The 14,715-nt window shown below is 41.7% G+C and overlaps 1 protein-coding gene across 10 annotated transcripts in view; it reads right to left on the bottom strand.

Annotated features, from left to right (window-relative positions):
* The window catches only part of VPS13D (vacuolar protein sorting 13 homolog D), a 257,423-nt gene that overhangs the window by 130,896 nt on the left and 111,812 nt on the right, over positions 1–14,715 (bottom strand). For all 10 annotated transcript variants that reach the window (XM_023258138.2, XM_045035116.1, XM_023258139.2 and 7 more), the window contains 6 exons: positions 10,518–10,765; positions 8,739–8,930; positions 8,303–8,429; positions 6,500–6,642; positions 2,473–2,603; positions 2,056–2,231 (listed from right to left, as the gene is read on the bottom strand). In XM_023258138.2, coding sequence (XP_023113906.2) covers positions 2,056–2,231; positions 2,473–2,603; positions 6,500–6,642; positions 8,303–8,429; positions 8,739–8,930; positions 10,518–10,765 — 1,017 coding nt within the window. The remainder of the gene's footprint in view (positions 1–2,055; positions 2,232–2,472; positions 2,604–6,499; positions 6,643–8,302; positions 8,430–8,738; positions 8,931–10,517; positions 10,766–14,715) is intronic.

Below are 14,715 nucleotides of genomic sequence, written 5' to 3'. Positions count from 1 at the left end.
GTATACAAGCCACCTTCGTTCCCCACGTCCACACCTTTTCTTTCCTTCCTTAGTCACGAGCAACTTTTGCTCAATTCTAAATTGGCTTCCTCTTCTCACACAACATTTCTAGGTGACCTCCACCCAAGCAGTATATAAACCCCTGGTGGTTTTAGCTACAGAACCAACTCCTCACCTCCCCGCCCGCCATTAAATCTTGTGGGGATACAGGATACTAGCAGACTAGCTTCTGGGTGGAGCAGGGGTAAGCACACCGGCCCCCTAACCACTTGGATCCCTCAGCCCCTGAAGTCACCTCCTTAACCACCCCCGACAACTCCTAGGAACACAGCTTGAAAACCCCTTTACCAGACGCAGTGAACTCTAATAAGGGCCAGAGCAAAAGGAAACTAAGAAGGGCACACCACTGACCGCAAAGAAAAAAACAAAAAAACCCTCAAATAATACATGTTTTAAAAAGTCAATATAGATATTATTTTGCATCATCTCTTTTTATATCAGCCATGTTTCTGTTCCCTTATAATGATGTTCTCAATGCAGAACTAGCCATGAAGTATAAAAGCTTACATTATGCTTTTAAATGCATCAAAATAGCAATGATTTCAGGGTCTTTAGCCTCAAAAGCATTTGATGAAAGAAATTAAACAGAATGGGGCACCTGAGGGGCTCAGTCAGGTAAGCATCTGACTCTTGATTTCGGCTCAGGTCATGATCTCACAGTTCGTGAGTTGAGTCCCGCATTGGGCTGTGCGCTGGCAGCACAAAGCCTGCTTGGGATTCTCTCTCTGTGCCCCTCGCCCCCCCGACCCCCGCCAATCCCACATGTGCGTGCCCTCTTAAAATAAATAAACTTAAAAAAAAAAAAAGAAATTGAAGAGGACACAAATAAATGGAATAGCATTCCACATGTACAAATCCAACTTAATATTGTTCATATGAAAATGGGGCCCCAAGTGGATCTACAGATTCAATATACTCCCTACCAAAATCCTAAGTGATTTTTTTTCCAGAAGAGAAAATTGTACCGTGAAATTCTGATAGAAACTTAAGGAATTCCAAACGGCCAAAATAATCTTAAAAAAGAACAAAGTTGAGGGGCTCCTGGGTAGATCAATCAGTTGGGAGGCTGACTTCAGCTCAGGTCATGATCTCATGGTTCATGAGTTCGAGCCCCACATAGGGCTCTGTGCTGACAGCTCAGAGCCTGGAGCCTGCTTTGGATTCTGTGTGTGTGTGTCTCTCTCAATCTGCCCCTCTCCCCTCTCTCTCTCTCAAAAATGAATAAACATTTTAAAAAATTTTAGAAAATGGGGCACCGGGGTGGCTCAGTCGGTTGAGCGTCTGACTTTGGCTCAGGTCATGATCTCACAGCTCGTGAGTTCGAGCTCTGTGTCGGGCTCTGTGCTGACAGCTCAGAGCCTGGAGCCTGCTTCGGATTCTGTGTCTCCCTCTCTCTCTGTCCCTAACCCACTTGCATTCTGTCTCTGTCTCTCTCAAAAATAAATAAACATTAAAAAAAAAATTAAAAATTAAAAAAATTTTAAAAACATCTGATAAAAACAGAAAGAAAAAATTCATCCTGTGGTAGCTGAGGCTAAATTTGTTGATTTTTCTTAATAAGGACCTGAGGGTCACTGGGTTGGGCAAGAAAGGCCAGATGATTTACTAAAATACCACCAAGTGAGACAAGAGTATACACAGTGTGCAAGAATACACAAAACCATCTATCAACAACGTTAGCATCTAAGTGCAGACACAATTCTCAGAGTTGCAGGCAATCACGAGCTCAGCACTACCCATTGGATTTATAACCTCAGACCATAGCAACTGCACAATGGGCAAAACTGTCAACATGCCTTTAATTCATTCCATCAAAACATTCGGACACACTTACTTGGTCACCACAAGTTTTAAGAACTTAGAGCCAGAAACATAACCACCCATTTCATAAAGGGCAGTATTACTATTTACTTCGTAGATATTTCAAATTTATATGCTACATTACTGCACCTGAAAGAAGACTACGTTTTGTCTAAATACAGTGTCTGAATTTACCTCATGTTGATATGAAAAGAATTATTCTTATTGACTTCAAACCCTCCAGACCAAATACAATTGGGAACATCCATCAATCTGACACACAAGAGCTGATCATAATCATTCCGAGGCCAATGGAACACCACGCTGGAACCAGGAAGGGTGGAAATGTAACCTTCAGGATTGGCTGTTCCCTAAAATATAAAGGATCACTGACTTTAGTCAACAAATACAAGTCAAGACAGTAAATGTTTGCTGAGTAACTGCCTAGTCTGGGCCTTGCTCTCTACCATGAGCTACTTAGGGTACCAAAGGCATAAAATGGTTATTCACATCACAAAACTTAACAGTGTTGATGGGGAGATAAATCATGGCATTAAAGCCCACTGTACTGTTAAATAAACACTGGTCATTCTTCAAAAGTAAACGACTTACCTGTCCTCTGGCAAATTCCCTCTGTGCAAATGCAAGCTTGTGAGATGATTTATTATCTAACAGGTACCGGGGGGCAAAGATGACCATACAGGTGTCAATATATCGACCTCGGCCTTTCTTGACATCAATACCTACAAATAATAAGAACCACTTTCATGAATTCATCAGAAGACAGAAAATCCATGGTGCAACAAAAAACAATAGGCTTCACAATTACTTAGTTTCTCTGAGAAAATAATTATGTCACCCAGAGCCTCTATGAAACCTTCCAAGAATGGAATGAAATCAATGAGTACACTCAAAGTATTATTCTTCATGCCCCCTCAGGTCTTGAAAAGTCTCAGTGGTGATACCAATGTCGTTGTAATTCCTGGTTTCTCCCTAAAGGGTGCACCATCACAACAGCAACTAAGGCACGCAGGTGTTTAGCCACAGATACCTATGGTCTCCATTTATGAAGTGGACTACTAAGATAGTTTATGTAATACACTTCTGTTTACATCTGAAACACAAAATTTCCTCCTTGAGAACTTGCTCCTTTTACATGATATTGCAGAAATTTCAGATTACTTAACTGGATCCTGCACGGCCCTGAATGCAGAGGACTCTTCTCTAGTACTTTCTTTTAGCTCGCTGCCCAAGAACCCAGCTGGGACATAAAGTTAAATATCATAGGATATACTCATTCACAAGCTGAACGATTCCAGCACCTACCATGTACTGAAAAAATAGAACAGCAAACAAAACACGTGCCAAGAAAACAAAGTCATAATCAATCAGATGGAAATCTCAAAACATTGGATTCCAAAGGAAGAAAGAAGGGAAACAGCATGGAATTATCTTAAAAACTCTGATGACAATTTTAAAAACTACAAAACTCAGTGGGATAAGTTATTCATTCATTCAGACAATAAATAGAGCAACTATATTCAAGGTACTAGGGTTATACAGTGATAGCAATATTTACAGCTAGAAATAATTTTAAAAAATAATATTTATTGAAACTTTTTTTAAGTAGGCGCCACGCCCATGTGGAGCCCAACATGGTGCTTGAACTCACCCTGAGATCAAGACCTGAGCTGAGATCAAGTCAGATGCTTTAACTGGTTGACTGAGCCACCCAGGCACCTGTTTATTGAATTCTTAATGTATGCTATGTTTCTACCAAAGGCCCTACGTTTAATTCTCATAACATGTCATGAGTCAGTATTTTCACTTTTCACTTTCTAGATGAGGAAACTAAGGCATACGGGAAGCTAGGCAACTTGCACGAGGTCAGACAGCCAGTAAGTGGCACAGCTGGGTTCAAACCCAGGCACACACTGCCTCAGGAGCCCTGCTCACATTCTGATGAGACACACAAAAGGACCGTAGTCAGCAGTTAACAAGCGTTAAGAACCATAAAAAAGGAAGAGATCTTAGGACAGGACAACTAGGTTCCCTGAATGTCCCAACATAACCCCAAATAGAAATATTCCAGTCTGTTAACTCCATAATTCACCTGTACTGGCTTGAAAAACCTGGTGTTGCTTTATCCTAAGCCTTCAAACTACCTAAAAGACTGAGCAAATCACAAAAACAAAGAGAGTCTGAAATTCTGTATCTAAGAAATGCTGATTAATACTTAAACAGGGAGATATACCCTATCGTTTTTTTTTTCTGTAACAGGCAGAAAAGCATTGTCAGAAATCTATATTGATAGCTAGCTGATCTCAACCACTACAAAGTCTGCCCACAACAAATATATTCTTTTTTTTTTTCTTCTTTAAGTAGGATTTACACCCAGCATGAAGCCCAACGCAGGCTTGAACTCAGGACTGTGAGACCAAGACCTAAGCTGAGATCAAGGGTCAGACCCTCAACAGACTGAGCCACTCAGGCACCCCATGATATGTTTAATTTGATATTATAAAAAAAGACTACTGTATCAATGCCCAATTTTTAGAAAAAAGCAGGCTTTTTGTTTCCTTTTTCATCTTAGATAGCCTTGGCAACCCCCCAATAAATATCTTTATCTGATAAGATAAAAATGTACAAAATCCTTCTTTTTGGAGGCACATATAAGGCTAACTGGCAAGGTCCTCCCAGGCTCTTTATCTTGGGATTTTGCTTTTAACTATTCCTGACAGGGAGCTAGCTATCTATCCAATTCTTCAAAAATATTCAAGCGAGAGATTCCACAAATTTCCATGATAATACATGCCAAGATCTCATGACGCTAGGAATTACAAAGTCCTATCCTACCCCTTCTATTCCTTTCTTTGGTGTAACAACAAAATTCATATCACAGTATTGTTCCAAAAAACATACGCAATGACTTTTAATAAGCACTCCTCGCATAAAAGTTTCTACGTGTGCTCACTGCGTATTTCTGACTGGAGACTTATGTCTCCGCAGGAACTCTGTGGTCCCTTAGTGCCAGCCGCTTCAGAAGGGCACAACTTCCATTCCTCCCTCAACCTCCCTTCTGGCAGCTTCTAGCCAACCTCTGGTATCTTTCTTTAGGAACTGTGTCAAGGGCAAGATATCCCAGTAGACAGTCAAACGCAGCATGAAGCAGCCTTTGCTTATTCAAGAGAGGAGCAAACAGATGCAAAGACAAAGGACAGAAAATGATCCTCAGCCAACACACACACACACACGCACAAACACACATACACTTTAAAAAAAGAAAGGAAAGAAAGAAGGAAGGAAGGAGAGGGAAGAGGGAAGGAAAGAGGGAAGGGAGGAGGGAAGGGGCGTGGGAAGGGAGGAGGGAAAGGGGAAGGGAAAGGAAGGGAAAGGAAGGGAAGGGTCCCCAGCTGGAGGATCACAGAAAGTTTATTTCTTCTACTAAAAATCTTAATACCAACCTTAAAGAAGACAGTTTCCATATCAAGGGAGAACGCATATAAATTCATGTTCCAAAAACAGAAGAAGGAAGCTGGACTTGGAAGAGACTCTTGCTAACAGGCCCTCAAACAAATATACCCTTTGACCCTCCATGGGATTCAGGGTAAACAGCTTCATACCACCTTAGTTCTTCCTTCTATAAAGTGACTATATCTACACCGTCCAATTCCAGCTGCCATTGATCATGAACGGCTACTTAAATCCATTAAGTACAACGAAAGATTCAATTTCTTGGTCACACTTACCACGTTTCTTAGCAATGTACTCTCGCGCGCGTGCGTGGTGGCCACGTGTGGCTAGCACTGCAGGGCTGGACAGTGTGAAATGGAGCACTGCCATCATTGCAGAGAGTTCAATGGGCAGCACAGTTCTAGATGGTTTTCCAACATCCAACACTCAACAGAGCTTTGAGATGTTTGGAAATTATGTACTAAAGGAAGGGTACGCTGCTAACATATTAAACCCGAGACATATTTAAATCAAGCTTAACTCTTCAGAAAATCTTTGGAGTTGAGCATTCCTGATGGCTAGGAGGCATACAGACCAGTGTTCCCCGCTTCCCTCCCCACTCTCCACCTCCGCAAGCTAAGCTACTTTACGGGCTTCTAATTACTATAACTGCTAAGTGCATTTTATTATATTTTCTGCTTCAAATGCATACACCCCAATTAGAATCCTACTTCTGACCCAGACTTGCCCTTTGCGTCTGGGCAAGTCACTTAACCTCTCTGCTTCAGTTTCAAGGTGAACAATGCTTCTTGCCCTCTGAGGGTTTGCAAGTTTTAATGAATGCGTGGGAAATGGTTGGAGGATGAAAAGCATTCTAAGTGTTCCTATTATTCCCATGAAAAACAAGGATTCAAGCCAAACTGATACTTTCCTAACACAGGTGAGTCTGAAATTAAACAGAGCCCCAGACCTCAAAAGGGCAGTGTTTACGTGGCTCCTGAGATCCCTAGGAGAATAGATCTGTGTTGATATCAATCTAGCATTCGGAGAACAGATACCTGACCCAATGCCAAACGAGAAAATCAGCACTTGCAGCCAGGCCAAAACGTATGGCCAGCTTATTCCTCCAAGCCTGAGGTCATCGGCCAATGGTTCTGATTCTCCCGCTGCTCCAAATGTAACCCACCAATGTTATAGATCAGCCCTGGGCGGTTTCCTTGCTGGATGACTTTCAAAGCTCGGACACCACTACCGCCATCCAGTGAGAAGCCCTGACACCAGCCCGGCATGCCTTCCGGATGAATCCCCCTTCCGATTCGCATCGTGCAGCTGTGGGGCAGAAAAGCAGAGATACATGTATTCATCCATAGGAAAGTCTCATCCACCTGTTCTAATCAGGGACCACTGCTACAGCTATCACCCGAAATGGAACTCTAATACTGGCTCCTCCTCACTCTCGGGCGATTCCCAAACACAGCAGGCCAACAACCAGCGGGCAACACCCTATCTTCGAGGCAGCCACGGCACCACAACGCATGAAATGTGCTGACATCTATAGCTAGACACGCTAGGAGAAGATTCAAGGATTCTATGAGCATAAAGCATAAGGAAAATGCTACGATACCTCATTCCTCTGAAAAACAAGAGTTCAAGGCAAACTGATACTTTCCTATCGCAGGTGTTTCAAGGGTTTGTGAAAATACCTTGAATGTAAGAGAAAAGCGTACACGTGGTTCTGCACACACAAAAGTACAGAAGAGGCAGCTGACGGTATGTTCTTTCTCAGGCCTGGTACTGTTACAACGGCAAAGCATTGTTACGTTGGCCAGTGTCTTGTCACGGATCCCGGAAACGTAATTCTTGAGTATGTGTTCCGGGTCTACCACTAATGGCCATGTAACCTTGGACGAGTAACTCTCTCTGAGCCTCAGTTTCCTCATCTTAAAGTAAAACAGTATTTCCTGCCCTGTCGAATCCATTGGGATGTTGACAGAATCAAAGGTGATGGTCTAGGCAGAAACGCTTTGGGAACTGTTGAGTTCCCTGGATACGTCAAAGTGGGTCACAAATGTCAAGTCCTAGATCTGACACTGTCAGGATCCCCTCAGGAAAGGTGTGAGACGTGGCTTGCCGATGTGCCAAGTGGCTGTATGTGTCTCCCACCGTGTCTAGTACCCCGGTCAAGCCCCCCGACTCCAGGGCCAACCGAGCCTGCAGCCCTCCCTGGGAGACATGTCTGCGCCCACTGGCACCCAGTGCTCCCCGAGCCTTCCTAGGAAGGCTGCAGCACATCTCTCCTCCTCTGTGACAGCAAATGGCACTGTAGCGCCATCACCTGCGCTCATGTCTCTTTGGAGGAAGGCTCCAGATTAGAAGACCCCTATAAAAAGCAGAATGTCAAAACCAAGAACAAAAGGGAATTCATGCTCCTACCACATGCTCAAAGGCAGGTCATCTAACTCTCCCAACGGGTGCTCTTCCCGGCCTTTCAACACGCGATGAGGGCTCTGAGATCTTGAAATGGCACCGTTTATGTCAAGGGTAAAAGCGATGGACCCTGAGCCCTTACACAAATCGACCTGGACTGGGTCAGTGGGGTGGCTGTTTTACCAAAGGGCCAGGCTGTGTCCCCCTCTGATGCCAGCTCTGCTGCCTGGGCTGAGGGCTCCGTGCAGGAGAAAACCAGGCAGAGAAGGGAAGGGAACCCGTGGGGGCTCTGTTCACTGGCCGAGTTACGAATAGAACTGCTTCAATACGTGTAACATAAAACTAGCTTTCATTACCAACCCACCAAATGGTTTATTTTCAATATCAAATGACACAGAAATTAGATCCAAAAAAATCCCATTAGGTCATGGTCCTATTCCCCTGCCAAGTCAGGACTGTTATCTACAGTATATTTCTACTTACACGGACACACTAGAGCCTTTGCTAATTTTTTCCCTCGCCTAGGAGCTTACTTCCCCTTTCCATAAATTACTGTACTCACAGGTTGGGCTGCTCTTTGTCCGCGTAGCAGAATAAGAGAGGGCTCAGGCTCCGGGCCAGCTCATGCTCTTCGAACTGGCCTGCAGTGTCTGTCTTTGCATTGTCCTGTCTGAAGATCAGCGGTAACCCTTTAGGGAGGAGGGGAAAGTTTACATCAATCCCACCCGGTCTATGCAAGACAGATGTACGTGGTAAAGGAAAAAAAAATTGTCACAGGGGAAAATAGTGAAAACTGAATTTATTTTGTGGGCCCAGTTTGTTGTCTGAAAGGACAGTTTTGACCATGATGAAGCACTTATTATGGAGGCAGGAGAGTTTCAGCAGCTTAGACTGTTGAAGTCATCTATTTGCATTGGCTCTACTCGGTTAGCGGAGCAAATAAATCTGAATTCCCATGACCAGCGCCAAAGGCCCAGTTGAGCAGCCTCTGTACATACCTGTTTTGTTAATCAGCCAATATGGAGCAGAAATGAAGATCTTCAAGGATCCTTCTGCTCGACACACAATCCGGATGGTGAGGTTCAGCTGCCGCCGGTTGATGTCGTAGAGTCGCATTCTTACCATGTAGTTTTGGGTTCCCGGTGGAATGAGCAATTCTTTACAGAGTGGGAAGTTCTCCAGCGATACCCCTGAAGAAGATACAAGCTACTGTCTTCCTGGTTTCTCACTTTCGTTTGTCAAAATAGTCCAAAGCCAAACAAAATTGGGTACTTCTTGGAAAAATCAGAACTATATATGGCACTGGCAAAAAATGTCATTAGAACGGCCATTTTCCCTGCACTGGGGCGAGAATAGATATGAAGCAAACCAGATGGCCTGGAAGGTACAGGAGAGAGTCTGAACTGCACAATCAGAAGGATGGAAATACCAAAAATCTATCAATGACAGCTGTGATTATTGTGAGCTTACTCCTCATCAGGCCCTGAGCTGGGCACCTCAAACACAAGTACAAGGTAAGTACAAACCTTGTACAAGGTACAAGGCAAGTACAGGGTAACAGAGTCAAGGATTCTCCGGCTCCACTGGCTGGCTTCCGATTCCCAGTCTGTCCTTACCAGCTGTGCAACGTGGGGCAAGCTAATCTGCCAAGTGGGGAGAATACCAGTAGGTCTGTCACAGGGTTGTTATTAAAAGTGATAATCCATGTGCAGCACGGCTGGGAAGAGAAGCGTGCTGGGCGTGCGCACAGTGGTGGGGGTGGGCGGTGGGGAGACGCTGCCATTTCCCGCAGGGGTCAAGAAACATTGTGGAAGAGGTTGCCTAAGTGCAATGCGTGTGAGGTTCCGCATCTGTAAAATGGGGATAACAGCGTCTGCCTGAGACAGGGACTGTGAGATGCAATGAGGTGACACAGCGAGATCACTCATGAAACTGTACAGACACAAATATCTATGTCATTACCTTTCAATGTGTCTAAAACAACCTTAAAAAAAACATGTCCCGGGGCGCCTGGGTGGCTCAGTCAGTTAACGTATGACTCTTGGTTTCAGCTCAGATCATGATCTCATAGTTTGTGGGGTTGAGCCCCGTGTCAGGCTCTGTGCTGACAGTGCAGAGCCTGCTTGGGACTCTCTGTCTCCCTCTCTCTCTGCCACTCCACTGCTCATGTGTGCACTTTCTCTCTCAAAATAAATAAACTTAAAAAAAAAAAAAACCCCACAAATCCTTAAGTGCTGCAAATACAATGATTCTTGACTTTGACTTCATCCACCCCTAGTGAAAATCACCAGGTGCATGAAACACCCCAGACCTCAATTTCCTCATCAGTAAACAGGACAAGTAACTACTGTAAGGATTACATGAGATGACGGGTATAAAAGCCCTTGACGTGACGCCCAGAGTACAGTCTATACTGAGCAAATGTTTTCTCCTTTCCTGAAAAGAGGAGAGATGTAGGATTTTGCACATTTTACAGTCAGGAAAACGTAAGGTTTGAAAAGATGAAATGACTTCCCATTGAAATCACATCAAGTAAGCAACACAAGAAAAAGGCTCTGTTGAGTGCTTCCTCTGTAAATCTTTTGGATCTGCTCAGGTTTTTTCTTTTGGTAATTTTCTAAGAAGCTTTTTTATTTCAAGTGCATAAATCCTTTGAGCTCGGTTATTGAGATAGCCTATGTGTGATAATTTTTCTAAAATGTTTACCAAATGATCACAAAAGACTCATGGACGTTTCCATAGCGTTACCACAGATGATTATCTGACTAAACCCTTACCTAATTCGATGTTCTGGGATGTGTCAGCTGTGTGCAGGGCCACCTCTTTGCCAGGTTTCAATGTCCCATTAATTGGCATTCCTTTAACATAAAAATCAAGTTCACAAGGTAACAAGTTGCAGATGACCACAGTTGGCAGGAGATATATGGTATGCCCGGGTTGTCTGAAGATCTGCTTTGCACTGTCAGAAAATATGTTTGAGGGCATATAATCTGGGTAATTCTCCTTCTTTATGGCTACGCAAAACCTACGAAGACAAAGCAGTGGAAAAACCATCAGCCTAAATAAAGAACTTGAATTTTTCTTCCTTAGTGGAGTATGAGAAAGCTTAACACTAAACCGGTTCAACAATTCAGTAGGATATTTGCAGTTTTCAATCTCAGACACATTGATACTGAGGTATATAGTTAAAAATACAGTAAGATGTGTAATTTTAAATGTTCAGTTTGGCGAGTTTTGACAAATATGTATACCTCGTTAACCACGACCCAACACCGTTATAGAATCTTTCTCTCACTGCAGAAAGTGCCCTCCTATCCCTTTCCAGGCAATATCCTCTCCTAAGAAAGAAGCAACTACTGTCTGATACTTATCACTTATATATTGGTTGAGCCTGTTCTTGAATTGCATGTAAATAGAATGATACAGTATAGGTTACTCCCCATGTCTGGCTTTTTTTGTGTGTAAAATGAAATTTCTACAAGATGCAGCCATGCTACTATATGTATCAGAATTTTGTCCACATGCCAGTATATGAATAAATACCATTTTTTATTTATTCATCATTCTGTTGACAGCCGATTGGGTTGCAGCTAGCCAACTGGGTTGTACCTCCAGATCAATTTAGCAAGAATGGAAATCCTAACAACATTTTGTCTTCCAATCCATGAACTTTGTTATCTTTCCACTTAGTTACTGGGGTTTCTTTAATATCTCTTGGCAAGGTTTTGTCACTTCTAGCATTGAAGGCTGGCACATAATTCCTTAGATTGATTCCTGGGTAATTAATGTTTTCTGGTGCTATTGTAAGTAGTGTCTTTTTAAAATTACATTTCCAATTGTTCATGGCTAGAATATAAGAATACAATTGATTCTTATATCTTAAATCTTGAAATCTTGATAACTTTATTAGGCCTCATAATCTTATGGAGTCCATAGTTCTCTACATACACGACTGTGTCATCTGCATATAACAAGTTTTAGTTCTTTTCAGATCTTTAAGCTTTTTCAATTTCTTGTTTACTTATTTGTCCCTATTACAATGGCTAGGACTGCTACTGCAATGTCAAATGAAGTTGCTGGTTGTCAATCTCAAGGAAAAAAAGTTTAAGTATAATGGTAGCTGTAGGTTTACGACAAATGCCCTTAAGTAGACTGTAATATTCCCTTTGGTTGCTAGTTTGCTGAATATTAGCATGAATGGGTGTTGTAAGCTTTTTGTTTATTTGGCATTTAATGAGATAATCTGATAGGTTTTTCTCATTTAGTCTTTTAGGTTAATACAGTAAATTACATATATCAATTTTCAAATGTTAAAATAATCTTACATTCCTGGAATAAACTTCACTTGCTGGATTTCTATTTGGTAACAGTTAGGAATTTTTGCATCTCATGGGAATACCAGTTTGTAGTTCCTTTTTTTTTTTTTTTTTTTTTTTTTTTTTTTTAAATAATATCTATGCCAGTTTGGGTACCAGGTATATGCTGGCCTCGTAAAATAAATGAGGAAATGTTCCCTCCTCCCCTGCTTTCTGAAAGAGTTTACCTAGAACTGGTATTATTTCTTCCTAAAATGTCTGGTAGAATTCACTAGTGGAGCCACATGGGCCTAAAGTCTTCATTATGGGAAAGCTTTTTATTAAAAATTAAATTTCCTCAGAACTACCCTATGACCCAGCAATTGCACTACTAGGTATTTACCCACAGGATACAGGTGTGCTGTTTCGAAGGGACACCTACGTGTTCATAGCAGCACTATCAACAATAGCCAAAGTATGGAAAGAGCCCCAATTTCCATCGATGGATGAATGGATAAAGAAGATGTGGTATATATACACAATGGAGTATTTACTCGGCAATCAAAAAGAATGAAATCTTGCCATTTGCAACTTCATGGATGGAACTAGAGGGTATTATGCTAAGCAAAATTAGTCAGAGAAAGACAAGTGTCAAATGACTACACTCATATGAGGACTTTAAGAGACAAAACAGATGAACATAAGGGAAGGGAAGCAAAAATAATATAAAAACAGGGAGGGGGACAAAACAGAAGAGACTCTTAAATATGGAGAACAAACAGAGGGTTACTGGAAGGGTTGTGAGAGGGGGGATGGGCTACATGGGTAAGGGGCATTAAGGAATCTACTCCTGAAATCATTGTTGCACTATATGTTAACTTGGATGTAAATTTAAAAAATAATAAATTATTTTAAAATTTTAAATTTCTTTATCAAATATTTGTCTATCTCTTCTTTGTGTCAGTTTTGGTAATCTTTGTTTTTAAAGAAATTTGTCATTCAAGGGTGGAATTTATCTGTACAAAACTGTTCACAGAATCTCCTTTTAATCCTTTTAATGTCTATAGGATCTATAATAATGTCTCCTCTTTTCATTCTTTATGTGGTAATTCGTGTTTTCTTTCTTTTCTCCTTGATCAGTCTTATAAGACATTTACCAAATTCAGTAATCTTTTCAAAAAGCCACTTTGACATTGTTGATTTTCTCTATTGTTTGTTTTCTATTTTTTTGAATTCCACACATTTTTATCATGTCCTTTTTCTATTTCTTTCTTTTTTTTTTTTTTTTTCAACGTTTATTTATTTTTGGGACAGAGAGAGACAGAGCATGAACGGGGGAGGGGCAGAGAGAGAGGGAGACACAGAATCGGAAACAGGCTCCAGGCTCTGAGCCATCAGCCCAGAGCCCGACGCGGGGCTCGAACTCACGGACCGCGAGATCGTGACCTGGCTGAAGTCGGACGCTTAACCGACTGCGCCACCCAGGCGCCCCTCTATTTATTTCTAATTTATTTTGGTTTCTACCTTAAGGTAGAGGCTTACATCAACCTTACATCTTCCTTATTTTCTAATAAGAGCATTAAAAGCTACATATTTCTCAAAACAACTATACATTTTTCTCTAGAACTGCTTTTGCTGCCTCCCCCACATTTTAATGTCTAATTTTTATTATTGTTCAGTTCAGAATATTTTTAATATCCTTTGTGATTTCTTTCTTGACCCCTGGGTTATCTAGAAATGTACTGTTTAATTTTCCAAATATTTAGGGATTTTAGAGGCATCTTATTGTTACTGATTCTCACTTTAATTCTATTGCGATCATGAGATATACTATGTATGGTTTCAGTTTTGTTTTTTTTTTTATCATTTATTCATTTTTGAAAGGCAGAGAGAAACAGAGTGTGAATGGGGGAGGGGCAGAGAGAGAGGGAGACACACAACCCGAAGCAGGCTCCAGGCTCCGAGCTATCAGCACAGAGCCCGACGTGGGGCTCGAACTCACGGACCGAGAGATCATGACCTGAGCCAAAGTCGGCCGCTTAGCCAACTCAGTCACCCAGGCGTCCCTCAATTCTTTTAATATTTATTGATCTTTGTTTTATGGCCCAGTAGATGGTCTCTCTTGAGGACTATTCCACACATAGTTGATGTGAATGTACAATCTGGAGTTGTTGGTAAAAAGTGTTTTATAAATGTCAATTTTGACAAGCTGATTGACAGCACCGTTCAAATCCTTTTGTATCTTTATTGTTTTTATTTTGCAAATTATTGACAGAGAAGTGTGAAAACAGTCCGTTATGGCTATGCATTTACCTATTTCTCCCTTGTCAGTCTGTTAACAATGGCCACTCTGGGTAAAGGGCATACTGAAATTCTTTACACTCTTCTTGCACCTCTTAAGTTTACACTAAATGAATGCCTAACTTCCCTACAGAGAAACCTAAGCTGATAGCCTCTAGTCCAGGTAAGTTTAAAGTCTAAGTTCAGAAGGATCTAACAATACCAATGTGGTATTTCCTCCAACACCGAATCTGGAAATGTATTCCTTATTCTCTTTGAAAGGGGCAAACAGGAGTCTAAATGATTAGATAATTTTGTCAAGGTTCCCAAGGAAAGTCAGTGCTAGGTACACGAGCCTTCCTCCAAATTCCTCTGAAATCCATCATATGAAAACTTCTAA

Source organism: Felis catus, chromosome C1 (assembly GCF_018350175.1).
Source record: "Felis catus isolate Fca126 chromosome C1, F.catus_Fca126_mat1.0, whole genome shotgun sequence".
NCBI lineage: Eukaryota > Metazoa > Chordata > Mammalia > Carnivora > Felidae > Felis > Felis catus.
Note: the sequence above shows the minus strand (reverse complement) of the source record. Positions and strands in the feature narration are given on the sequence as shown.